Genomic DNA, 27,089 nt, shown 5'->3' with positions numbered 1-27,089 from the left:
TCTTATAACACCACATTCAGAAATCGTTCGAAAGTCGACGTATTTCCAGATTTTGTAGTGATGAAGGCAATAGCAATCGCCGGTATTATGATAGCGTTCTTTGCTGAGGGATGTAGCGCTGCTACAACAGACAATTCGACGTGTAAGTATTTGGGATCGATTAAACTCATTTCTATTTTGATTATTACAAATTAAGAAGAGCAAATCATGGTGTTTTATCAAAGTGAGAAATAATAAATCGCTACTGATTTCATTTATTTCTATAGTTATTCTAATATTTCCAGTTCACTAAAGCTTTCTGTTTAAATTGCTCAGTTATATTCATTTATAATTTAAATTCCTCGCTGGTAATGAATTATATTATCTCTAAAACGTTGGGGGACTACTTCAAAATAAATATTTTGCCGCATGCTGAAACAGAGGCAAATTGTTGATAAACATCAGCAGGACCTTAACGGTCATTTCGAGATCTAAAAGGTGTACCGTAATATGATCTCTCTGCCATATTCTTTGCTGCTCCCCTGTGAGGTTTTCTTGTCTAATTAGAACAATTTTGGAAAAACACCAATGGAATAAGAAATTGAAAAGACGACATGGAACAGGAGAAAATTCGAGAACTCAGGTTTTGAGAATAATTGGAGAAATACCATCAAGAACTGTAGCTTCCTTGTTCCAGATTGTTCAGGATCTTCAATGCAAGAGTTACAATAAAAGTTGGATGAGGGTCAATCGATTTTGATTGGGCTTAGGAGATACTATAACCATCCGGTTGTAATAGAGTGAGAGTATAATGGACAGAAGTTGCAGCCAATTTTTTTTTTCTAAGAGACCAGAATGGAGGACTATCATTTGGATAGGAAACAAGTTTTCTACTTTTAGCTTGCTCAAAATGGAGTTTGGTTGGTTGTTGTAGAGTTTTAGGCGCATCAGCAAATTAGGCCATATTGAGCTGTATATAATACGGCTGTTAATTATTATTATTATTATTATCAGTTTATTCAACAAACACCCCTGTACAGAATTTATCTAGGAGGGTGATAATACATACATCCAACTAAATTTATTAGAGTGTAACATAGGATAAAATATCAGCAAATACATAAAATATATAAATATCGAGGAAAAATTACATAGATACAGAAATCATACATTCATAGAAAAATTACAAAATTACAAAACAATATACAAACATAGAAAAATGGCATCGTCATTTACACTATGAATTGGTCCTCATTGTCATTCTCTTAACAAAAGGAATACCCTCAGTCCTATAAGAGTCTTTTGGAAATATAATATATCGTTCATTTAAGATTTTTATGAGTTCGAGGGCACTTGAAGTCTTTCTTGAATTACATTCTTCATCATATTTGTAGTTCCGTATACAGGTCCGCTGCAATGGGCTTCCTGTAAGTTTTCTCATGGCAGTACCTGTCCGGGTCTATTTTGAGGTCTCTCAAGAACTCCAGAGTATTGGCAGGAAACATCCGCCTTAAGCCGTCCGTGTTATTGAGAGCGCTTCGGAGACTATGAGGGTTGTGAAAGCGGGCTCCTGGGCGGGACCTTACTACAAGATTTTCAATTTGAGGGGCATCTAAACTACCAGTCAGAAGTTGTGCCAGAGTGCAGATGTTTCGTATTGTGATCATCTCCACGGAGCTGTGTTCAAGTTTGCGTACAGTATGGATTCCGAAATTGTGAAGGGCTTCTCGGCAATCCTATTTAACCACCGAAGCATGACATCTCGATTCTCTCAGTATAAAAATTTTATACTATGGAGCAAGAGATCACCACTTAAAAACACAATAATGCGAGGCACTGAATTAACCACCGAAAATTATATGTTCTGTGGTGTATTTGCTGGACGAAAAAACAAACCCCAGTTTCCACGAGAAAAAATCGTGCTACCTTCACCTGAGACCGATTTAACTCAGCCACATTGTGAAAAATACCTATAAAATTTTTCTCGTCATTGACAGCATTCGAACTCAGGACTTTTCCATCCGAGTTTCGGGATGATGGTGATTACACCAATTGTGCTGCCTACGAGGATATAGAGTTTGGACTGATCAATAACTGTTTTACAACTGTTACTAGCTGTAGTACAGAGGGAAAATGAAGCTAAGGTTTAGGTACAATACAATTTACATTTGGTGCATTCTTATTTTTAAAGCTTTTGCACATTCACTGAAAAACCAAGGTTTAAATAAGTATTGCATGGAAAGCGACTTCAGTAGGGCAGATATATCCTCGACTGGGAGATGAGGTTTGAATCCGTTCGATACATTCGACACAGATATATCATATACCACGGTTATATCACGGGTCTGATTTTGTTTCCTTCGCTCTGGATTGCAGGAAAGCTTGAGAATTCAGAAGTCACGAGCTGGGAGAAATTGAGCAGAGAATAAATATATAGACAATCGAAAAATACATGTGGACATGTGTTTTTTGTAAGGGTCGGCTACTAGAACGTCTGTTTAACTCCGCTCGTATCTCTATGAAGGCCAGTACCACTGCAAAAGGGTAAGATATGAGAGGAGTAGCGTAGGTTTATGTCAGTAGTGTGTATTGTTTTGGTGTTGTGTTCTGTCCACTTGGCTGTCCAGAGGAATCAATCACCTGGAGAGATGATTCTTATTATTCGTCCACACCACGGTAAGGTGGACCAGTCCTAGTAAATCTCGTGCAGTCCCAATTCGAGACTGACTCATCTGATGTTGCCAAAAGGTGGGCCAATTTCCTCCGGCTACCCATTCCAGAAAGGAAAAAAAAAAAAATAGCGGGACTTCAGAAAGAGAGGGAAAAAAAACTACACTAGTGCAGAGTGCACAGAAAAAAAAAAAACTGTGTGTGCCGAGCACACATAGCGGAAGTTAAATGAAACTTCTTTAGGCGAACAATTATCACTTCACCAAGGATCCTGTATTGTTCGTATGAATGCCGCAGGCGACGAATCTGCATGAATGGAAGCCTCTGAAATATGAGATGTTCCGTTACCAAATCTAGTTTCGGCAAGTGCTGTGGTATCGGATGATATTTAAAACCATTTGATTCCGATAGAGCAGGGATCACTTTGTTCTTGAGAGAGCCACAACAGCTGTTGCATGCCGACATTTGACTTACATCCTCATTTGGAAATGCTGTTTGAAGAACAGCGTGATCTCGAGCATCTACAACCTTAACATCGTTCTTGAACCAAAGCCGTTCACACACGGAACAAACTGAACCGAAATCATTATCCAGGAATGTACGTTTAAGCTGTGTGTGTGGATGCTTCGGTTTTCTTAAAATCCTGTTGCTGTGTATTACGCCCGCTACGTGTAGAACGATTTGATGAAGTATTTCTAGTTTTGGCTTCTTCGCTTTTCGTTTACGACTGGGCTTCGAGGACTCTTCGCCGTTTTCATTTGCAGTATCAACTTCCATGACTCCTTCTTCTAAATTCACTTATAACATTTCTGTGGAGATCATGTAAAGCTCTGAAGATGTGGATGGACCTTCTCTGACTTCTTTGTTTAACTCCATCGCAAGCTGTAATTTCTTCCGCTGTCGAAATAGCTTAGATCTCTCTTTTGTACACAATGGGGGTGACTTCAGTGGTCGCGTTGCATGTACACGCGCTGTATACCGCTTAGACGCTCACTATTAGTCTTCGGCATGTTGATTTTATATTATTTTCCGTTAATTTTTTTTTTTTTTTTTTTCGTTAAATACAGTGGAGAATTAGTAGTGGTACTACTGATTGCGTCATTCTCCATGGTGTTACGGAGTGCTACAAGGGTGGAGGAATAAATCATATTGTGCGCATTTTCTTGGCGATTTATGTCTATCCATTGAGCATTGCACGTGTCCGTGCGCTATACGCCTTACAACGCTCATTAAAGTTGACCGCCGCTTTACGATTGGTTTGCTGCACGATCAAATAACTTTACAATGGACACTCCATAACACAATACCGTTCACTATACGATATGTAGCAGGCGCCTGTCATTGTGATCACGTTTACGAATCGAAATTTAATTCTATTAACGGCGATTCTAATAAGGGAAAATAGCAGGAATATTATCCACAGGCTATCTTTACTTTTATAGACTTACACTTTATTACACTTCCCAATTAACAAAATTAAATTATACGTGCAAATCGGAAGAATTTTCTTTACAGGTTAACAAAAGAAAGGAAGACAACAAGTCAACTAAATCATGTATTACCATGATCGATACCCTTCTGTTTAACTTCGGTGACCGGATGAGAACTGAAGCTTTTATCCTAGTACGCTAATTGGCTGTTAATAGTGCCTGTAGTGCGTTTACTTATGGCAATGGTCGCATTTTCGTTGCTTTTTTTTTTCAGCCCACGAATGCAAGTTACTCCCATCTGAAAACTGCTGGAGCGCGTCTAGAGAAGATGCACTTCAAAATCTCTTGTGTTAAAGAGAAATTATGGGAGTGATTTAAAAAAATGCAATTAATGATGTTGATATTTTTCTCGTTTATTTAATGAAAAACTTTCGAGCCTACAGGCCAGTATGCCTCCTGGTGTTGACGGCAAAAACCCTATAATCTTAGTGGAGGCGGCAAGCGATGCATTGAACCATTGACTAATTATCAGAGCATCACTGGATTCGGGAGTGATTCTGTTGCATAGGAAAAGTGCCAACGTATCTCTAATACATAAGGGCGGTTCTAAGAGTGAAGTGGGAAATTACGGGCCGGTCAGTCTAACTTCAGTAGTAGGGAAAATCATGGAGACTATGATCAAGGGTGGAATTCTGGATCATTTAAATAGAAATGGAATTCTGAAGGATACTCAGAATATTTTTGTAAAGGGGAAAATCATGTTTAACTAATCTAATTATCTATTTTGACAAGGTAACACAAGACCTGGATTTCGGGAATAATTTCGATATTGTTTATTTGGATTTCAGCAAAGCATTTGACTCAGTACAACATGAGCGGTTACTTTATAAACTGAAAGAGGTTGGAATTATAGGGAAAATCTTTGGATGGCTTCAGCGCAGAAGACAGACAGTTCTGATATATGGTTATTCCTGAGATTGGATCAATAATGTAAGAAGCGAATTTCCCCAAGGATCATTATTAGGACCACTGTTGTTTATGATTTTCATAAATTACATCGATGAAGGGATAGAGGGCTTGAATGTCGAATTTTCAGATGATGTAAACATTGGTAGAGTAGTTAATGATCACCGCTAAGTAGAGCTTCTTCAGAGTGACCTAGTTAGATCTCAAGAATGGTCAGAAAAATGGTAGCTATACTTTAATCCAGCAAAGTGTAAGGTATTGCACCTAGGAAACAGTAACCTCAAAATAACTTATATACTTGGTGTAGTTTAACTAAAGCCAGAAGGAGAGGAAAGGGACTTGGGTGTTACGATAGAGTCAGACATGAAGTTCTCCGAGCATTGAAGACAGGTTGCAAGGAAGACCATTGGTGTTCTAATGATGATTTATCGAACAATTGCTAGTAGAGATAGGGACGTGATAATCCCATTATATAAGGCTTTTGTTAGACCACACTTGGAATACTGTGTTCGGGAGGGGGGAACCACCTAAAGAAAGATATTGTGGTTCTTGAAAAGGTCCAAAGACGGGTAACTCACCTGGTGAGATCGGCAAAAGGGCGTCCATATGAGGAAAGACTTCGAATATGTGGGTGCAGAAGTTGCAAACTAGTCACCTTAGGGGAGACTTTATCGGGGTGTTTAAGGCTCTGAGAGGCATCAGTAAAATGAATGAGGACGAAATTTTCATGGTTATAAATGATTCAAAACTAGGGGCCATTAAATATTCAACTTACGGAGGGGGCGTTTTGACCAGATTGCAGGAAATGTTAGTTTAGCTAACGAGTTATAAATTACTGGAATAAGTTACCTACATGTGTGGTAGAGGCTGATAGTTTGGCAAAATTTAAATGTCAGCTGGATAATTACCTATGGGAGGAGGGAAACACATAGGTTGTCTATTTCCTTTTCTCTTATTAATTTTTTTTTCTTCTTATCATTATTATTTTATTTTATTTCATTTATTTATGTATTTTTATTTACTTATTTTTATTGTTATTTATTTATTATTATTTTTTTGTTTTGTTTTTTGGTTGATGCTGAATAAGCCACAGGCTTCCTTGCACTATGTGACAATTGCCAATACTAATAGTAATACTAAAATTGGAGCAATATGGCATTAAGGGAATGTTGCTAAAATGGATAAAAGGATGGTTGAGTGGAGAAGATAGAGTGATAATCAATGGACACTTCTTTGGAAATGAATGTTATTAGTTGAGTTCCCACGGATTCGGTGTTGGGCCCACTGTTGTTTTATATATTTATAAATGATATTGATGAAGGCATGTCAGACATCGAAGAAGGAAGAAGAGGGATGGTAGTGTCACCTTATGAATAAATTCATTGACTGAAGATATAATAATTACTTGCGCGAATCTAATGAATAATATATATCTGTTTATATAATAATAATAAGATTCTTTATTAACATAAATTTTATACAATAGTGATTCTTTACACAGAAAGCCAGAGGAATCTTACAATTCGTTGTTTATACAAGTGATTTTGTTTTATAATAGAAAAATAAAATAAAATAAATAAATAAAATAATAATAACTAAATAATAATTAATAGATAAAAGCAAAGATGATAATCAAAGTGTAAAAATGAAGTAGTGTAAAGTGTAAAAATGAAGAAGTGAAAAAGGACTACAAATTACAGCGAAAAAGAACTACAAGTTGAGCAGAACATGAAATGACATTGGCTAACTAAGATCGGCACTTACATAAATGTCCTTTACAAACAGGAAGATAGGACAAGACGCCATCGCGATATGCCTTGTCTATAGTCAATAAGTCGATGTCGATGTTCAACGAGTTGAGTGTCCAGAGTCACATTTGGGAAGTGTCTCTTGAAATTCTGTAACCGCTGGAGCCTTGAGCGCAAGGAGGGGGTACTACGGAGATGTCTGCCTGGCGAACGCCAACCAACCGTGTTCCAGATGTTGATGTGATCCTGCTTAGCTGAGCACAGATGAAGGAATGACTTTATTTTTAGCACATATACATAGACGACCTCTGGAAACCAGGAGAAAACCAGTTGTAATCAGCCTTCTGCACGAAATGGGGCTTTGCTGTAGTCACCTTTCCTCTTCATGAGCATCTCGTGGTATGCACGATGACTCCTCCTATGATTAAAGCCGGTCCCTTTCAAAATCGGCTATTTGGTAGGCAATGGCATACCATCACATTATCTGATGCCACCGAGACCATAACAAAACCAACTCCAAAAACTGCTGTTAAATGATGCCTGCAACTAGGTGGAAGGATGGGATCAGTGAATTTTGGGCGTGACATTTTGCGATGCTGCTCGTATAGCACATGATCGATGCAGGTGGAGGAATTTGTTAGCGGCTACAACAGCACCTCTGGGAACTATGCGACTGGAAGAAGAAGATATCAGGCTTAAGGTCGAAGTTCGCAGCGACATAAAGTTTGGCAGGATGGATTGTTAATAACAATAATTACAGTATGATACTGCAACAGGATCTAGAAAAGTTGGGCAGATGGGCTGAGAAGTGGCAACTGAAGTTTAACATTGACAAATGAAAATACTGAATATGGGTAGCAGTAACCCCAGAGAAATGTACCAACTGTGTACTACACTCAGGGTAGTGGGGAATGAAAATGGCCTGAGGATAATTATGCATCCAGATGGAAAGTTTTCTGACCAGTGCAGAAAGGCTGCCGGAGCAGGTCATCGGGTCGTGCAAATGATACACAGGAATTTTGCTTGCATGGATAAGGAGAGAATTGACCCTATGTATAGTGCAATGATCAGACCACACCTTGGGTACTGTACTAAGGCCTGGAGGCCTCATTTTAGGAAGGATGCAGAGTTGCTTGAGTGTGTACAGAGAAGGACAACCAGATTGGTGAGGGGAACGAAGGGGTGTTCTTACCAAGAAAGGCTTAAGTTGTGAAAATTGCAGCATTTGGAGGCTAGGCACATACGAGGTGATCTGATTGAGGTGTATAAGGTCTTGCATGGTTTGAGCAGGTCAATTCTGATGGGATTCTTCCTCTTGATTACGAACTTGAGAGGCATAAATTCAAATTGAGGTAAGACAGTTGTAGAAAAGATGTGCCGAAATTTGTCTTTAGCCAGCGGGTAGTTGATTGCTGGAACAAACGTCCATCTGTTTTTTGTGGAAGTTGATAGCTTAAATAAATTCAAGGAAGAACTGGAAAACGTTTGGATCGAATGGATGGATGAAATGGAAAGTTTTTTTTTTGTTTATTCTGCATAAGCTTGCTTTCTTGCTTCATATGCCTCTTCTAATACGAATTTCGACGGTAGTAGGCGTAGGTAAGGATTACTTACGTATCTTTTTCTAGATCTCAAGCAGTCTTGACTCAAGAATTTTTCACGTTAAAATATGACTTAATTTATACCTGCGCTTATTCAATCTCTGAAAGATTTCAAAATACATACACTAATTTGAAATTCTTGTGTACTTTCTGGTACTAATTTTTAACTTACACCAAATTGGCTTTGCTTTTTAAATGTATTGAATTGTTATGTGCAGTTTATGTAGAAATGTTATGCTATCTAATGGAATTTTCAAGGAATTTGACAGCTTTTGTGGTTTCTTTGAGAAAAAGAATTTTTTCAGTATTATGGAAGGGCAAATTTAAAAGGAATAAATAAAATAAAACAATTTTATTAAAATATTCTTCAACATAGCGCAATACTGATTTTTCTGTTTTCGTGTAGGTGACTGGACAAGAAAATTAAATTTTTCATTTGCCATTTTACCTGGAAATGAGTTAGGTGATTCTGGTGATCAGAGAGACCTCTGCATAAATGCAAGTAAGTCTTATAAATGCCCGTGATTTGGGTATCTTGAGATACCTTTAAAATATCAATATCTTCATTAGAAAAGTCATTAATATATTTAGTAATATTCAAGCTAGTCTTAATTATTTTAGTTTTACAACTTTTATTTCATAAGGTTTTAGAAAATATGTGAATAATTTAAGATAAATATTAAGCGAAAACACGTTAAACGCAAATATCCCTTTGGTTCATCTATTTTTTCCCAATATTCATATTTGCGTATGCTTGAAATATTTCATTTTTAAAGACCGACGTCTTAGAAGCGTAATTCGTTTCGCTTTTGGAAAATTTTAGCAACATTCTTGAAATTTTAAATATGGAAAGAAACACAAATTGAGGATGGAGGAAGTTATTCATAATGATATTATCACCATTCATTTTATTCTACGCTGATCTTTCAAGTATCCTAGAGATTTTGATTTGGATTTATTCTCAAAATTCAGTTTCCTTAATCTTTCACGTTTCAAGCTTAAAGTACATTATCGTATTTCATATTACCACTAAACGAATTTAATCGATCGCATTGGATCTTGGCACATAACTCATCATTTTGCTTAAAGATACAAGAAATTATTATTATCATGGGTATTGCACTATTATTATCAAAATCAGGTCAGCATTGAACTAGTTATGTGGAAATTGAGGTCAGATGAAAGAGTTCATATTTCAACCTATTCTTAAACGCAGCTTGAGCCAGACACTTGCTATATTTCTTGCCCTTGAAAAACAAATTTTAACCCGGCAGAGAAAATCACATTAACATCTGCTCTTGGAAATCTATCAGTGTATGATGTTGAACGATGATTTTTTGTTGTTGTAGACTTTTAAGAGCATCAGAATTAGTCCATATTGCTGCGTGTATACTGTCTGCAAATAGCGTGTGTTCTGGGTTGATTTTATGTTTGCTGGAAGAAAGCCCCGAGTTTCCTGTAGAAAAAACTATGCTACCCTTGCCTGAGACCAACGAACTCATTCAACTTATGAAAAAGGCCTATGAAAATTCCTCCCCTCACCAACGGGTTTCTCAGTTCTTTTCCAGGTGTGGTATGAATGAGTGACAACAGTCTTCTCTATTGGGGACCGGTTACTTTTTCGTGATATATATGATTGATGTGGATCTTTTCCTTTCTTTCGGTGTAAACTTTTATCTCCTACTGTCTCTCTTCTTTTCGGCAAAGCGTAAGCTTCTCTCCAGCTTTTAGAAGTCTGTAGGATTAAAGAAAGTTTCATCCCTAAATACTAGTATATACACTTATTATTATTTATTTTATTATTTTTTTTTTTTTTTGGATTTTAGGAGCATTAGCAACTAAGGCCATATTGCTCCGGGGATATGCAGTGGTCATTCCCTGACCTTTCCGCATCCTACGTATTTGGTGGTCATGGGCTCGAACCCTGGTCTAATCAAGAAGCGTGTGCTATTCACTGCTTCTCCTGCCTACCTGGCTACGGAGGCGCCTATATACACTTAAATGGCTGTATCGGTCGTATCTACTGAGTCAGAATAATTAACAACAGTCTTTTCCATTGGGGAAGCAAGTGCTACTTATTCGAGTTATAAATGAGTGATTAATGAATGAGTGTGAGTAAAATGGTTGTGGCTCCTTCTTTTCATTCATTAAATTCTTATTCTATCGTAATGGCCTTACCTTTCACTGTCGAAATTATGGAGCTCTTTGTGGTCGATTCAGAATCGTTCATCTTCACTCCAGACCACTATTACATGGGTCCCTTTTTTGTCTACAATATCATAAATTCTGTTATCGATTCTCCATTTCTTCTTGAACAAATACTTTTGGCTATACCCCGTTTGAATTCTCGTTATAAAATTAATTTCTGACTGCCTGTTTTTCGTACTCAACACTCACTTGGTAGTCCTCTGTTTCGTTTCCTTCAGGTATTGAATAATTACAATATTGATTTTTGTCTTAATCCATCTATCTATAGGAATTTGCTCCTTACTCTGTTTTTCTTAATGTAAATTTGTATATATTTTAATTCTAGTTTTGTATTGATTATCACTGGTCAACACTAAAATGTTTCTGGCTTGAAAATAGTCAATTCTTCTTAATTTCAGCATGAGAAAAACGTATATAACATTTAAAACTCTTAGTTAGCGCTCCTCTTCAGCATGGCAAGTCAAAAAAAAAAATAATAAAATAAAAGGAAGTGGACTGTGGAATACCCCAACATCCCGTCAGCTATCTGGCCAGTGGCACCTGGAGATGGTCTGCCTGTACCTCACCCTCCAGAAGAATACACTTTTGAGTCCGATGAAGATGGGGACAGTGTGAGGAATGATGGTCAACCAATGAGGGTGCGATCATTCTGCTCAGAGGTGTTCACACAATACAGTTTTATGTGGTCACTGCACAAACAGTAGTCATGTTTTTGCTAAATGTCCAAATAAAGAAAGTCCCCCTCAGTGAATAAACTGTAAGAGGAGAAGTCGAGGACGTGATCATTCAGTCAGAGATAGTAAGTGTCCAGAATATATTAGAGCAGTGGAAATGATAGACACGAGAACTCTTAATGAATAATGCAAATTTAATTGAACTCACTACAGGTAATTTAATAAATAATAAATGGTTAAGAGTACTACAAATAAATGGATAAGAATTGCTGCCATTGATAATAACTTTGATTTGGTGTGTATCCATGAACCTTATTATTCTGCACAAGTAGGAGGACGGGTTTATAGAGTAACTGGATATCCTATATCATGTAGAATCATTGCGTCCTCTGATGTTTCTCCTAAATCTTTAATTAAGTTGTCTTTAATCAAGAAATTGTGATAACTGTAGTTACTGGGGAATGTTCTGCCAATGTTGTGTGTGTTTCTGTATCTTTAATGGATTATTCTTTTTACCTGGATTCAGCGTATTGTTCTCCTATGGAGGATTTTAAAATTTCACTGCATAGTATTGATAAGATTAGCTTAAGGTCTGCAGTGCTTGGATTGGTTTTAGCAGCTGATTTTAATGCCAAATCTAATTTTTGGCATAGTGGTTTCACTGATGCCCGTGGATCTCTTTTGGAGGATTTGATGCTGTCACATAATTTATGCGTTCAGAACCTACGCAACAAACCATTTACATTCTCTACTTCTAATGGTGAATCAAATATTGATGTGACTGTTGTCTTCTCAAGGTTTGAGGGGAGAATACTTCATTGGGATGTGTGTCCAGATATGATTAATAGTGACCATAATTCCATTTCATTTTTTTTTTTTTATTCCTCCTGAATCTGAACAGGAGTGTTTCAGTGTTGGGAATTTGAGAAAGTTCTCGATGGAAAAAGTGAATTGGGACAAGTTTGGAAACTACCTTAAAATAATATATAGTGAACCGAATACATTAACTCTAAATGATCTTAATTCTCAAGAGTTTGTAGCCCATGTAGAATATCATTTATATCAAGCAATGATTCAGTGTACTAGAAGGAAGCAGTTAGAGTAACCCCATCCCTTGGTGGACCCCGGCTTTGACTGTGCGGAGGTCACAGGTGCAGAGAGCTAGGCGAGTTTATCAGCGGGACAGACATGTCGGAGCTGGATGTTGAGCTGTTTAAGGAGAGTTATAGATCTTTGCGCAATGATTATCACAAGGAAATTGCTCGAACCAAAATTGATTGTTGGCAGAATCTTGTTAGAGATGTGGGAAACTCAGACCCCTGGGGATTCATTTTTATAAGATCTCACGTGATAAGTTACTGCATGGAGGAATTTATAATAGTGTTGTATATAATGATAAGGAGACTGATAATTGGTATAATACTGTGGAGCATATTGTCAAAAAACTTTTTCCTGAAGATGACCTGGAATTGGATACGAGTGATCAATCTAGGGTACAGTTGGATAATAGTGAGTATATGGGCGCATCTGAAATAGATCCCTTCTCCTTGTTGGAACTTGGAGCTGTCATTGCCAAGCTAAATGTTAAAAAATGCCCATGCTTAGGTTTGATTGAGAACAAAATACTAATTAAATTCTGTGATCTTTGTCCACAAACATTGTTGAATATGTTTAATAAATGTTTGCTGGAGATGACCTTCCCTAGATCTTGGAAGATTGCACTACTCAAGATTTTACATAAGCCTGGTAACTCTAAGCAAACGCACAAGCGTATAGACCTATCTCTCTCTCTTGGAAAATCTTGGAAAGTTGTTTGAGAGACTATTGGCTCCTCGAATAGTCAGATTGTTAGTGGAAAGTCATATTAGTTCAGATTTTCAATTTGGTTTTAAAAAGGGACACTCGACGGAGGAAGAAATATTGGCGTTGCTTAATTATATAAGATCTTCTCCTGATAAGTATGTTCTTGCTGTGTTTATTGACTTTGAGGGTGCTTTTGATTCTGTCTGGTGGGAGAGTGCATTAAAATCTCTGAGAATGGCTGGATGTGATAAGCATATCTATGGCGTTATTCGTTCTTACTTCAGTGATTGTCTTGTTAAGGTTTGTGCCAAGCATTTGATGTTCAGTAAATATGTCACTCGAGGATGTCCTCAGGGATCGTACCTGGAGCCGACATTTTGGAATGCGGTTCTGGATCAGTGTCTTAATAGATCGAGTGTCTTACAGTGTTTTCAAGTGGCTTATGCTGATGATTTGGTCGTTGGGGCTTCTGGAGGATCGAGACTGGCTTTGGAGCAGAGAATACAAGTAGTTTTAGTTGACCTCTCTGAATGGGCTACTTCGAATAAGTTAAATTTCTTCTAAGAAAATCAAGTTTATGGTATTCAAAAAACATTTCGATTACAATCATCCTCCTAGAGAATTACTAAATGGAAATCAGGTTCGATTTGTTTTTAATATTAAGCATTTAGGGGTAATTCTGGATGGCAGACTGGATTTTCATCGACATGTGTTGCATTTGTCTGATAAAGTAAAGAAATTTAATTCTTCAGTGATCCGTATTTCAAGGAAAGAATGGAGACTTAATAAAAGAACTATGTCTTTGTATTACAAAACTATTTTTTTGCCAATAGTTGCGTACGCTGCAGGAGTTTGGATGGGAGCAGTAGTCAAAGTTCGAATTAGAAATAAATTGATGTCGTTTCAGAGATCCATGTTGTTGACTGCGTTGTTTGCTCCGAGAACTGTCTACGGATGCGCTGCAGGTGATTGCGGGGCCCATTCCTCTGGACTTGTATCATGTTTATCGTGGAATGCTGTGTGGACTGAGGAAAGGGATTCCTACCCGTGTTTGAATATTTCTGCTGACCTGACTGCTGGTAGTAAAGAAGAAAAACTTCGAATTTGGAATTGTCTAATCTAAATATGGAGGACTCGTTGGAACTCATCTGAGGTTGGAGAGATAACCAGGAAAATTATTCCACAGGCAGATTTGGTGCTTTAAAAAACAGTTTCGTCATGGTTTTACCCTTCGATGTTCACCAGCTATATACTGACCGGACATGGTTCCTTTCTTGAGAATTTGCATTCGAGGGGATTGGAGCCGGATCCACTGTGTTCTTGTGGTGAGGCGCAGTCATGGTCGCATGTGTTGTTTCTTTGTCCCCTCTATGGTGTCGACTTACTGGAGTGATTTCTGATCTTGCTGAGGATAATGCAGACTCTTCTAGGTGAATTGACTAGTTTTTCAGGCTTTACAGACTTTTGCTGCTGCGGTATTTTCTAAGAGAATAGTTATAAGGAATCTTTCTGATATCGAACTGGAAGCTTATGTGAACAATGTATGAAGACATCTGGGCTTGGGGGCGTCGGATCTGACAGAGTTTTGTTTGGTCTGTGACTTCCGAGCATGTACCATTGCGGTGGTTTTTTTACGGCTCTCGGGTTTGGGCAGCCTGAGAGCGGGATTGCGGGCACCCACCAGTATTGCAGTTCCTCTGGTGGGTGCGGGATTTGTGCTTTGCACAACGGTTTGAAATAATAGTAGATGCAGGTCCGGCTCCACGTGCCGGCGACGGGCATCAGGTAGCAGCTGCCCTGGTGTCAGTTGCTCCCTGATGGCAAAGTGACCTGACATTAACAACATACGACACTCACAAACACATCTTCAATACTTTATTTATTCTTTCCTATACAAAATTTTTATTATTAGCTTTTAGTTATTTATTCAAAATTGTTATCGTATCAAAATTTCTCTTGTTTTGAAAATTCTGTTTCTTTTCTATGTTATCAGACCCATTTTACAGTTCATCTATTAATTAAAAGAGAATTATGTGGAGATGGGCAAATGCCTAGGGACCATCCCGACATAGTATTTATACACACACATGTCCACATGAAGGAGAAATTCTAAAATTCTAAAAGATAATCTAATAAGTAATAAAAATCAGAGAGAGAAGCATAAAATCAAAAATGATAGCACGTGGTCACTTAGTATCAGATAAATGCTAAAGAGAACAAGGTTAGGCAGAATTCACAAGAAAACTCAATGTTCGAAAATCATAACAGAAACAAGTTATTTGGTGAGTACATATTTCAGTTATTAAGTTATTTGGTGAGTACATATTTCAGTTATTAAGTTATTTGGTGAGTACATATTTCAGTTATTAAGTTATTTGGTGAGTACATATTTCAGTTATTAAGTTATTTGGTGAGTACATATTTCAGTTATTAAGTTATTTGGTGAGTATTCTATTTCACTTGCTACTGAATGCAGTTCATTCACTGATTATTCTATATTTCTGTTTCAGCTTATCCAGCTTCAGCGTTATTTATCCTAGCACAAAACATTCAAGTTTATATGGGACATGATCCTGACAATCTCGATGAAGTGCATTTGCAATGCCGTCCTCACCATCATTGTCCCTGTACTTTATTGATAAAAGTTCCACATCTTGAATCTTGTTCTGTGAGTATGACCATTCAAAATTTATTCAATTATATTTTTTTCTAAAACTTATTGTTTATTATCTTGGAAATTTACATTATATCTGTAGCTTACTGTTGTTTATTTTCATGGTTCTCAATTATATTTTAGCCCACAGTTATTAATTCTATACATATATATACTGATAGCTACTAACTGAATTGCAGGGTTCCTCCTTATTCTACATGTTAACAAAATTAAGATTTCCTACCAAAGAGAAACAGTATTATCAGTGTTTTTCTCTGACCGTACCTGTACCTTGTGCTTGAAAATTCCAAACTTTAACCAGGTAAGCATAATTAGGATGATTTATTTTATTCATTCAGCTTATTTCTAATAATAATAGCTATGATTAAGATTCAATTTAATAATGCTGATTAAGAGGAGTTCGAGATATTTGGTTAAACGGAACATCACTAAGGTGGCTATAAATATTTCGTTCTGTAAACGGAATGTATTCTGTGGTTAGTTTACCATTTACTGAACGAACATTTCGAGAGATAAACCATGGTATCCTGATCCGAAACCGACTAAGTGAGCAACATTGTGAAAATGCGGGTACAAGCTCTTGTGCCATTCACAGTATTTCAACAAAAGCCTTTTCCATACAGTAGGGGAGGGGGCAATCATAACCACTGTGCTGCCCTGAAGTTTCCAATATTAAAAATGCAATCTCGGCAGTATCACAGTGCTTATAATCACCGTTCTCTTCACACTTGAAGGAAATAGCTGTGCTCGAACCTCGTCTGTGAGGTGAGGAACTTACATAGTTTCGTTTCACTTTGTGGATGCGTTCCTCGGTCTCAAGCATCGACAGCAAGATTTCATCCTCCCCTTCACCAGAAAATCGGATTTTCCTTCTATAAAAACAGGCAAACAGGCAAACATTTGATGGAGAAACAGTTGAGAAAGAAAAAGATAATGGGGAAGGTAATGTAGATTTGTGAAGAGTAGTTATCAGGATAGAGAGTGAGTACGAAAATAGAAGGAAGATAAAAAGGAATAGCAAGAATAACAGGAGAAGTGATGGAGATGGTACATGAAATAAAACATCATTAAAAATGCAATACTAAATTATTATTATTATTATTATCCGTTTATTTCCATAAGGAAACCACCCCGGGACGGCAAAGTGCCAGGAGGGTGCTAAGTACAAATCAGGGTACGAGATACTACGTGCAGTGGGTTACATATACTGAACACGTAGTCTCGTCCCGAAATATTATATACACATTTTATGTTTAATATATATAGTATTTACACATTGATGATTCTGTACATACATTATACAACTGATATATTTACAATTCACTAATAATTCCATCTATAAATTACATATTTACATAACTGTTACAGAAGGTATATTTTTACAGTCAACAAATTATTATTGTTCTGAAAGCAGAAAGTTTCTCTTTTACTCTAAATTCTTTGGTACTTTGCAGCCGATTCATATTTTGGTAAGTCTGTACGAATCCTGGAAGATCTCTTTCCGGTATGTTGCATCCTCACACAGTTTTTCGGCATCTATGTGTAGTGAGTTAAATATTTTCGCTGCATTTGATGGGAAGAATCTTTGCAGGCTACTAAGATTGTTCAGGACTGGACGCAGTGGATTATTTACTTCCCCGCAACGTCTAGCAGTGATACGCGGTTTGACTAGAATATTATCCAGGACTGGAGCATCCACTCTGCCTGTGAGCATTTGTGCGAGAGTGTGTATGTTCCTGTTAATTGTCCGCTGCATCCAGGGTGTGATGTTAAGGTTTGAGTAGAGAATGGCCCTTGAGATAGTAAAAGGGTGGCCAGCAATTCTGTTAAGCCATCGCAAGAACCAGTACTCGATCCCAAGGACGGACTTATAATGTGAATCTGGAGCTGATGACCAGATTTGCGAGGCATACATTGCAATTGGCAGGACACACCTTAAAATGTACTTGGTCGCTAGCTGAGGATCCCTAATTCCTACCAGTTCCTGTCTAGTAGCCCATAAAGCGGCGAATATTTTTGTCTTCATATGGGCGAAGTGTTGAGCAAAGGTGAGTCTGTCATCCCACTTAAGACCCAGGTCCAGGTGAGAGTGCACTTTTACCACATTAGACCCGTTCACAGAGATCGAGATGTCATTTTTATTCTGCTTGCAAGTTATGGTCATTTGGGCAGACTTCTGCGCATTAATACGGAGCCCGATGCAATCCAGGTAGCTCTCAAATTCTCTGATTGTGCTATTTGCCATCTGACAAATACCTTCTGCTGATTCATGGTCTTTGGAAGTGATGAAGAATTTTACATCGTCAGCATATGTTATAAAATTGTAGTACCGTGCAAGAAACGGCTCCAGGGCGGCCGCGAAGAGAGTAGCCGAAAGAACTCCCCCTTGTGGCACTCCTCGCGAGATGGTAAAGCAAGATTGTAGCTTTTGGTGCTTAACAATAAGTTTTCTATGTTCTAGCAGGCTGGTTATTATAGTTAACAAATTTCCTCTTACATTAAAATAATTCTTTAAAATCGCAATGAGCGCTGGAATTGAGACGTTGTCGTAGGCTGCGGAGATATCCAAAAAAATAATATCAATTTGCTCCTTCTCATTTAGTGCTCTCTGCACGCGAAAAAGGGTTTCCAGTAAGTTTGTTATTGTTGATCTACCCGAAATAACTGAGTGCAAATGCGGTGGTCTATGGCTGAAGCAGTGTTGATTGATGGTGGGAAGCAGTGCTTTTTCGAATACCTTCTGTAGGGTGCAGCTGACAGAAATTGGTCTGTAATCCTTAGCCAATTTTGGGTGTTTAATCTTTGGTATTGGGGTTACAATGTAATTTTTCCAGGCTTGCGGGAAAGCTCCTGACCTGATGATTTCCTGATAGATGTGCAGTAATAGATCTATTATAAATGGGCTACTTATCTTAAGGATGAACATTGGAAATTTGTCTGGTCCAACAGTGGCCTTATTGGGCAGATCGTTGATTGCTTTCATTACGCTCTCTTTGGTGATTTGTATTTCACTCAAAGGAGGTCTTGTTGGTTCCTCTATTGCCGAATGGTTTCGCTTGTTTAAATCTTTCAGGAATTCAAAAATTTTGTTACCATTATCAGTGTTCTCAATTTGATTCAGTCCATGCAGGTTACTAAAAGTGTTATTAGCCCATTCCTTGAAAATGCATTCGGTCATATTCTCTGTGCTATTTCTATTGCTAGTAATTCTTTTTGCTCTTTTTAGTTTATTATGAACAACACTGCAGTGTGCCTGTCTTTTTGCTTTGATGAAATGTGCTCTTTCTTTCTTATAACGAATGTGATCGGCAGGATGACCCGTTCTTTGCCATTTTCTATACAGTTTTTGCTTCCTGAGGAAACTTGCTTTCAGTTGTGGGTTAAACCATTCTTTTGTTCTCTCAGATATTTTGATTTCTTTTGCTGCTCCTTCCAATGCTGTTTGGTATAGCTTTTTAGTGATCATTTCTAAAGCTTCGTCTACTGGCTTTTCTTGCAGGTCATTCCAGTTGTAACTAGTCAGGTGACTGAGAATGACCTCTGATTTAATATACTTCACGGAGAAAAGATACTTACTTTGCTTTTCCCAGTTCGTGTGGTTACCCTGCATGTATTTGTGTATCTTCAGTGCTGCTTCTATTTCAATGGGATTGTGGTCCGACTTAAATTTTATGCAGTTTTGCGCTAGCCTTATGTCTAAGGAACTATGATACAACAGGTCAAGTTGCTGCATTCCCCTTGTCACTGGTGTCGGAAGCTGCGTTAAGTGCAATGCACCCAATGTAGCATCCAGCTCTTTCTTGGCCTCCCTGTGTTTCGGAAAAGGCAAATTAAAATCTCCCGCTATTATTGTGTCGACTGATGGCTTTAGATTTGCAGCAAGCCAAGCATAGAGTTCGTTTCTTGTCTCCTTTGAGTGCTCAGGTGGGAGGTATATGATGCATAACTGTATTTTCACGTGCTCCTTTGAAAAGGTAACGCAAATCCCTTCAAAATTATTTGAATTGGTTTTTCGTTCTCTTATAGGCTGGTATTTATTTTGGTAGCAAATTAGAACTCCCCCTCCTCGCCTATCTGTTCTTCCGGTTCCCACACATTTGCAGTTTGCTGCCGCAGTTAGCCGATCTAACTGTTTTCCATTTCCCAACCAGGTTTCGATTAGGCAAATGAAATCCAGGTCCTCGTACATCATCATCGTTTGTAGGGTGTGGAGCTTATTTGAGATGCTCCTCACGTTTTGTACAAACAGGTGGATGTGATGTTCTGCATTCCCAGCTGGGGGTAGTTTTCTTGATTGCTATTGAGCCCGATTCCTTGCATCATTTTTAACCAGTGGTCTGGCCCATCTGTCTCTGTAGGGCTTGACTAAGGTACCTACTGGCCAGGCGCTTACGTCTTGTAGGCGAGTTGCTTTATCTGGTGGACAAGAGATTATAAAGGAGGAGTAAGCTGGGTGTCGTGTTTTCACCTGCTTTACTTCCACAGTTATCCCATGTTCGCCCTCACACGTGGCTTTAATGTTTCTGGGCTGTGTTGTGGGTCCCAGCCTTGATACAAAAATTTGCTCTCTGGTTGCAACGGAAGTAATGTTGTACATTTCAGAAAACCGTTTGTTTGTTTCAGGTGTGTTACAGAAAGACACGTTAATACTTTCTCTGTGAACTGGATTACGTCGTCGGCTGTCCTCGGCGAGAGTAGGCATGAAATTTTGGGATGGGCGGGTTTTTCTACCCTCAAAAGTGTTATGCTTTTTAGGTAGCATAGTGATGTGCGCATAAGTGAGTGGGTTTGCAGGAACATGATTTGAGGGGGAAGATGTAACTCTGGAGTTCGTACTCTTGGAATACATGCATGCTCCAATCATTTCAGTTGATTCCTGTTGTCCTAATATTTCTGAGGCTTCTTTATTTTGGTTTCGACTTTTCCTAGTGGAATGTGTGGAGCCATTTCCTTGTGCTGCCCCTAAAGTTTCACTGAGTTTGGTGCTATTGCTTGCGAGGTCCTGCTGCAAACAGACAGTTCGCGGCTGGGCTTGAGATTCACATATTATTTGGCTGTCTTGTAGTTTTGCAATTCTTTCTGATTTGTTTTCCTCCGAATTCAATTCTTTTCTTGTCTTCTGTTTGTGATTTTCAATGCTTTCTGTCCTCCTGTACAATCCATGCATATCACTTCTACTTTTCTTTGGGTAGCTCTGCCTCGCATAGCAAGTTTCGTCGGTTACGGGAGCCGTTGAGCCACCTTGTGCAACGAGGACGGATTCAAAGCATCCTAGCTTTTCCTCCAGTCGTTTAAGGGTGTGCAATATTTTACTGTTTTGTTCTTTGAGAAGAAAATTCTCTTCCTGCAGTTCCTGTAGCATTTTATGTACAGGGATGAAATTGCTCGCGAGGTTTTCAGCGTATTCCACAGCCTGCATCGAAAAGGGGCTGATGCAGTCTGCAAGGATATCCTTTAATTCCGTAAGCGAGACATATTCTTTACGGTTCTCTTCCTGCCTTTCATCCGGGCTATGATTGCTCCTCTTTCTAGCGAAACCCCCTTCAGAGTGCTCGCAGTCTTCCGGGCAAATATCGCATCCCAAGGTTTCAAAAATTGATCCTTCAGGATGGCCCAAGATGCCATTTCCAAGGTCAGTCTGCGAGAGGATTTCTCTTGTTGCTTGTTCAAGGTCATTAATCTGTTCTGTGCAAGAATCTTCACAAATGACTTCATTAGGTAATTCTTCATTATTTTTCCCTGTTTGTTGCCTACAGGCGTTACATTCAAACTTGCGTTTTCTAGTTTTGTTTAATTTCTTAATATCTACAGAAGTACAATCAGGCTTATTGCAATAGTTTTTGTGACAAGTAACGCATTTAATTATGAAGTCATCATTGGTCAGACATATACAGCAAGTAAGCGGCACGGCTGATGCGCTGAAATCTGTCATTCTGAAATGCAAATGGGGGCTGGAATTTCAGTAATTTCGAGGCAGGTAGTCTTTAGTACAACAAGATAGGGCACTTCTATCGTTCGATGACTAGCCTATGAAATATGCAGGTGGAAATGGGGGAGGTTTTAATCCCTAACTTTGTCACCGCTTGACCTTGTTCAGAGCTTAAGTGCCGTATTGCCTTAAGCAGAATATTGCTATGTTCCGCTGCACTGAATAGCTATAAACCAACCGTTCCTTTCAACTATTACCCGAAGTATGAATGCTTAAAATCAAGATTAGACATATTACCTGTTCAGGATTCCATTAGTAGACACTATATCCAGATTCCACTTCTCATAAGCTCTCTGTTAATATGCAGTTCATTTATGATCCTTTCAGGTTAACTTAGGTATTTGAGTATTTTTAGGAGCACATAATTCAGTAACTCACTGACCTTCGCCACCTAGCGGAACCGGAAAATGATATAATATCTAAAGAAGGGTGGATACTGTTACAAAACGTACAACTCAGTGTCTTCTTCAAGAAACAATCGCTGGATTTGTACGTAAATAATAACATTATCAGGTCTCTGTTTCTGATATAAAAAATGTGCCAAATAGGAAGTAATTATTTAGACTATTTATGACGAATTAGAATTTTCATAAAAAAAGTTATAAAGAAATTTTAGCAGAAAGTCAAAAATTTAATAGCTGCAAAGAAAAGAAAGGCAGAACAGGGAAAACATTAGAATAACTACAAAAAAAAAATTAAACATCATATTGAAATAAATAAATTCTTATATAAAAAATATATATGTTCTCGTATATTCACAATCATGGGGTCTCAACAAATGTCAACCACCAGAATTTCACGACAAGATGACAATACAGCGTCCTCTGTTAATAACATGAAGTAAAGTAAAATTAATGGCAAAATACAATTATTAAATAACATAAAGGAGAAAACAAATTGAGAAATCCAAAGTAAAAATGTATATGAACATAAGGGTGTAAGGAAAGATATATAGAGAGCCAGCATGTTATTTATGGATGGCAAAATCAATATATATATACACTGAAAGGACACAATTCATTGGATACTTGGTTCCTGGGCAACGCGACGCTGTCATCCCTCCCGCCAGTGGGCAAACCCACCGCTTGGCAGGTATATAGGTACGCTGTATAAACGTCGTGAGTTAACCGACTTTGAAAGAGGGATGGTAGTGAATGCCCGACGTATGGGTCACTCTATCTCTGAAGTGGTGCAGAAATTGCACTATTGCAGTTCGACAGTATCAACAGTGTATCGGGAATACGCCATTTCGGGAATGACATCTTATCGTGGACAGCGCTGTGGGCAGAGAAAGAGGGTGGATGAACGAGGCCGTCGATGTCTGCCTCGTATTGTTTAAGCCAAACAGAGCGCGACAGTGGCACAAATCACCGCCGATTTCAATGAGGGAGGTGTCAGAAACGTCTCCACTAAGACCATCAGGCGATTATTAGCCGAAATAGATTATCTTGTCGATTCTTGCAGACTATTTACATCCCTTCATGGTCATCGTGCACCCACAGGGAAATGGTCTCTTCCAGCAGGACATAAACAAAATAATCCAATACATAATAAAATAAAAAGTGGGGGAATCAAGATAAAGGTTATGGCTCTCCTAAAGTAATTTGGAAAATTTCAATTAATAAAATGCTAAATTAGCTAAATTTATAAAATACCAATTAATGCAAATTTACCGGTGCGTGGAAGATAGAACCAAGTGACAATTACATGAAATATCACCTAAAAACGGAGACGAAAAATACTGCTATCTATAGACTAATTTTTTCGGATATATCTTCATTTCATTTTAACTTTTTCAGTAGTTTGGTGTTGCCATGGGAGTGCTTGGATCAGTTCTGTTATCATTTTTCACTGCATAAGGGCCACCATTATTCAGATCCATTGCAGTTGTGAGTTGATCGGTGGATGGATTTGGGGTTCATGGTTTGTCTAATGTTCGAAATGCAGTGATTCCCTGACCATTATTAACCTTGTGGGCCTCCGACGATATGGGGCATTATGGTCTATCCATTTTGTTTATTTATTTTTATGATATTGGTCACGTGTTGTAGGTGTTGTTTTCCTACACTTTTAGTGATATTTCCCACAAATTGGACCCGGTGCTGCTAAATTTGAATTAACTGGCATTTTATAAATTTATGTTCTTTGATGTTTTATTATTTGGCTTTTATTTAAATTATTTTAGTAGCGTTCTTCCGCAATACTCTTTATCTGGATTCCACCTCCCCCTCTTTTTATTTTATTATGTACTGGTTTATTTTTTTATTTTTCGTTTTACAGGTTTCCATTCTACTAGCACCATTTTCATTTATTTTTTTTTAATTATATATATATATATATATATATAGATGTTGTTTTGTATTAGCTATATGTACAAGCTATTCATGGTCCTTAGCCGATATGTCTAGAACGGTCGTGCAATAACACACGCTCTTTGTTTAGACCTGGGTTTCAGCCCCTGACTTCTAAATACGTTGATCTGCCGAAACACACTGGACAAGTGTGGCAGATTATGATCCATTTTACTCAACATGGCTGGATAAGGAGGTCTATGTCCTGCACTGGATTGACAATGGCTGAAGATTTATTTATTATATTGGATGGTTTGATGCGAGAATCTCCCTTACACCAATTTACTTTGTGTTGATTACAAATTAATCGATTGTTATTCTGTTATGTTTAGTTTTATTAAATTAGCATGATTATAGTCAATTCGCTACTGCATTCTTGTGAATCAACATAACATCAGTTTATAAGGAACATTTCTTAAAGCTTGATTTTATTATTGATAAACACATTAAAGAGCATGCCACCGAATTGTTCCTGTAAGGCACATTAATCTACACTCTACCTGTTACTTACTAGGAATTGATAAAATATGTTTATGGGAGCTTCATATTACTGAAGTAACAATTATAAATACCGTGTATAATAGCCACATCCAATAATAATTTAATGGCTTAAATGATGTCACAATTAACAAGCTTGCATGCATCGTTTGATTAAATCTGTATAATAAGTCGTTGTTGTTTAAGTAAAGATTTAGTTAATCCATTAATTAAATGAAGGATTATATATCTCTCTTCTTTTGTTATGAGTATATATTTAAAGAACAATTTCTTAAAATAAGAGATGCGAAAAATCATTGTTAAATTCCTGTAAACATTCTCTTGCAATATTAACTTTTCTGCAGTCAAAATTTTAATAAATAAGAAAATAACTCAGCATTTCCTCTGTGCTGGATAACACCACTGAGGAAATGCAGACCTGCTAGCATCCCATTTTTTATCCAACTCATGTATTAAAGTTCTTGGTAAAACATCTCCCACCATTCCCAAAACGCTCTTTCGTCAAAAGGATGTCAGAAGGATTTTTACAAATCTTGATGCTAAGAAAGCTCCAGGTCCCGTTGGTATTTCTTCACTTGTTCTCAAAACCTGTTCTTTACTCCCTTTTTTTGCTTTCTTATTCCAAAGGTGTTTTTCATTCTGCTCGGAAATTTGCTCATATCCAGTCAGTTCCTAAAAAGGGTGAAAAATCTCTCCCATTTAATTATCGTCCCATTGCAATTACTTCTACTCTTTCTAAAGTAATGGAGAAGTCAATTGACCGCCGACTCTTAAACTACTTAGAAATCTTCTGTCCGATCAACGATCGCCAGTATGGATTCCGTAAGTGTCGATCCACTGGTGATATTCTGGCTTATGTTATACATTTATGGGCAAATTCAATGGAAAGGATCGGTGAAACACAAGTACTTGCTCTTGACATCTCAAAGGCTTTCGATCGTGTTTGGCATAAAGGTCTTATTGACAAACTTCCATCTTATGGTTTGCCAACTGTTTTTGTAATTGGTTATCCAGTTTTCTCTCTGATCGCTCACTGAGGGTGATGGTAGATGGCTCTCTGTCTTCTAACTTCTCCACTAATGCTGGTTTCCCCCACTCTTTTCCTCTTGCGTATTAATGACCTTCTTCCATTGACTGGAAATCGTATCCATAGTTTTGCCGATGATAGCACATTGCATTCCACTTTCCATTTTGAGAAACCTTGCCCTGATCAATCAGCTATAATTTCTCGAATATCCGCTACTAATTCCTTAAATGCCGATCTCTAGGTAATTCTCCAGTGGGGCAAAGACAACTGAGTTGATTTCAATCCTTCTAAAACTCAGTCTTGTCTTATATCTGGCAAAAAGGATTCTTCTGCTCCTATGCTTATCTTTGGTGACACTCCGATTTCTAGGCAAAATGATATTTCTCTTTTGGGGATTACCCTGACTACTAATCTCTCTTGACACAAGCACATTAACAAATATTGCTTCCTCTGCATCTAAAAAACTAAGTTTTCTCTTTCGCTCTCGGCGTTACTTTTCTTCCAAACAGCTGTTGAATCTGTACAAATTGCAAATCCGCCCTACCATGGAATATTGTTCCCACATCTGGGGCGTTACCCCCAAAACCTATCTCAAGCTTCTAGATTCCATTCAGAAGAAGACAGTTAGGTTAATTAATGACTCCTCTCTAACAGAGTCTCGCCATTCGCTGTCTCATAGACGTACTGTTTCTGTTGAATGCCTTTTCTACAGATGGGCACTTCCATGGGCACTGTTTTTCTGAATTGGCTTCTATAATTCCCACTCTCTCTTTCAAAACAGTCCGAATATGTGCCGCCACCAGCCAACATCCATTTACTGTCCAACTTCAAAACCACAGAACCAACTTTTCATCTTCTTCATTTATTCATTCAACTGCCGTTTTCTGGAACAACCTTCCTTCATACGTATTTCCTGAAAATTACAGTCTACAGAACTTCAAGTCCAATGTCAATAAATATCTTCTTTCGTCTTCTCGACCTCAAACCCAAGCATGGTACTAAGTACAATAAGTTCTAATACCTCTCGTTTGGGGGTTTTCACATAAAAAACAGGACTATCTGTATATGGAATGAGTGTTGTTATTTTATGCAAATATATAATGTGCTTGTGTGAGGATTTCATCTTCCTGACATATTGTATAATATTCTATTTTATATATTTCAGTATACGGAAAAGGTACATTTCACGGGGATCATCTTTTTGGTAAAGGAGAAGCCAATAAATTTCAATGTTCGATTTTTAGTTTTAAAATAATTTTCAGCTGTAATGGGTACTAATATTATTTTTCATTTCTTTATGAATTAAGGTTTTGGAATCGCACAAAACTGCAATGTAGGTAGGCCAATAAAACTAAAACAGACTATTTGTAGTGTTTTTTTTTTTGTGCTTTTCTCATGTTTATGTTTACGTGTAGTACCAGAAACATAAAGACAGTAACTGAAGAGGCAAGAGATATACATTAGAAGAATT

The 27,089-nt window shown here is 37.8% G+C and overlaps 1 protein-coding gene across 1 annotated transcript; it reads left to right on the top strand.

The window, feature by feature from the left end:
• On the top strand, window positions 1-26,881 carry LOC150077985 (uncharacterized). The gene is made up of 5 exons (XM_090385191.1): window positions 1-142; window positions 8,801-8,896; window positions 15,590-15,747; window positions 15,933-16,054; window positions 26,784-26,881. The coding sequence occupies exons 1-4, from the start codon at window positions 61-63 to the stop codon at window positions 16,032-16,034; spliced, it is 438 nt and encodes a 145-aa protein (XP_090241317.1). The 5' UTR covers window positions 1-60; the 3' UTR covers window positions 16,035-16,054; window positions 26,784-26,881.
• Window positions 26,882-27,089: the final 208 nt, after the last annotated feature.

This window comes from Mastigoproctus giganteus, chromosome 11 (genome assembly GCF_048544385.1).
Source record: "Mastigoproctus giganteus isolate SK-2022 chromosome 11, ASM4854438v1, whole genome shotgun sequence".
Taxonomy (NCBI): domain Eukaryota; kingdom Metazoa; phylum Arthropoda; class Arachnida; order Uropygi; family Thelyphonidae; genus Mastigoproctus; species Mastigoproctus giganteus.
This window is presented reverse-complemented; position numbering and strand designations above follow the sequence as displayed.

What these genes read in the sequence shown, in the direction of transcription:
- LOC150077985 (XM_090385191.1), top strand. Translation starts at nt 61, where the DNA reads ATGAAGGCAATAGCAATCGCCGGTATTATGATAGCGTTCTTTGCTGAG. An exon ending in AGACCTCTGCATAAATGCAA is followed by an intron (nt 8,897 to 15,589) that starts GTAAGTCTTATA and finishes TTTCTGTTTCAG; the next exon opens with CTTATCCAGCTTCAGCGTTA. An exon ending in CACATCTTGAATCTTGTTCT is followed by an intron (nt 15,748 to 15,932) that starts GTGAGTATGACC and finishes ACTGAATTGCAG; the next exon opens with GGTTCCTCCTTATTCTACAT.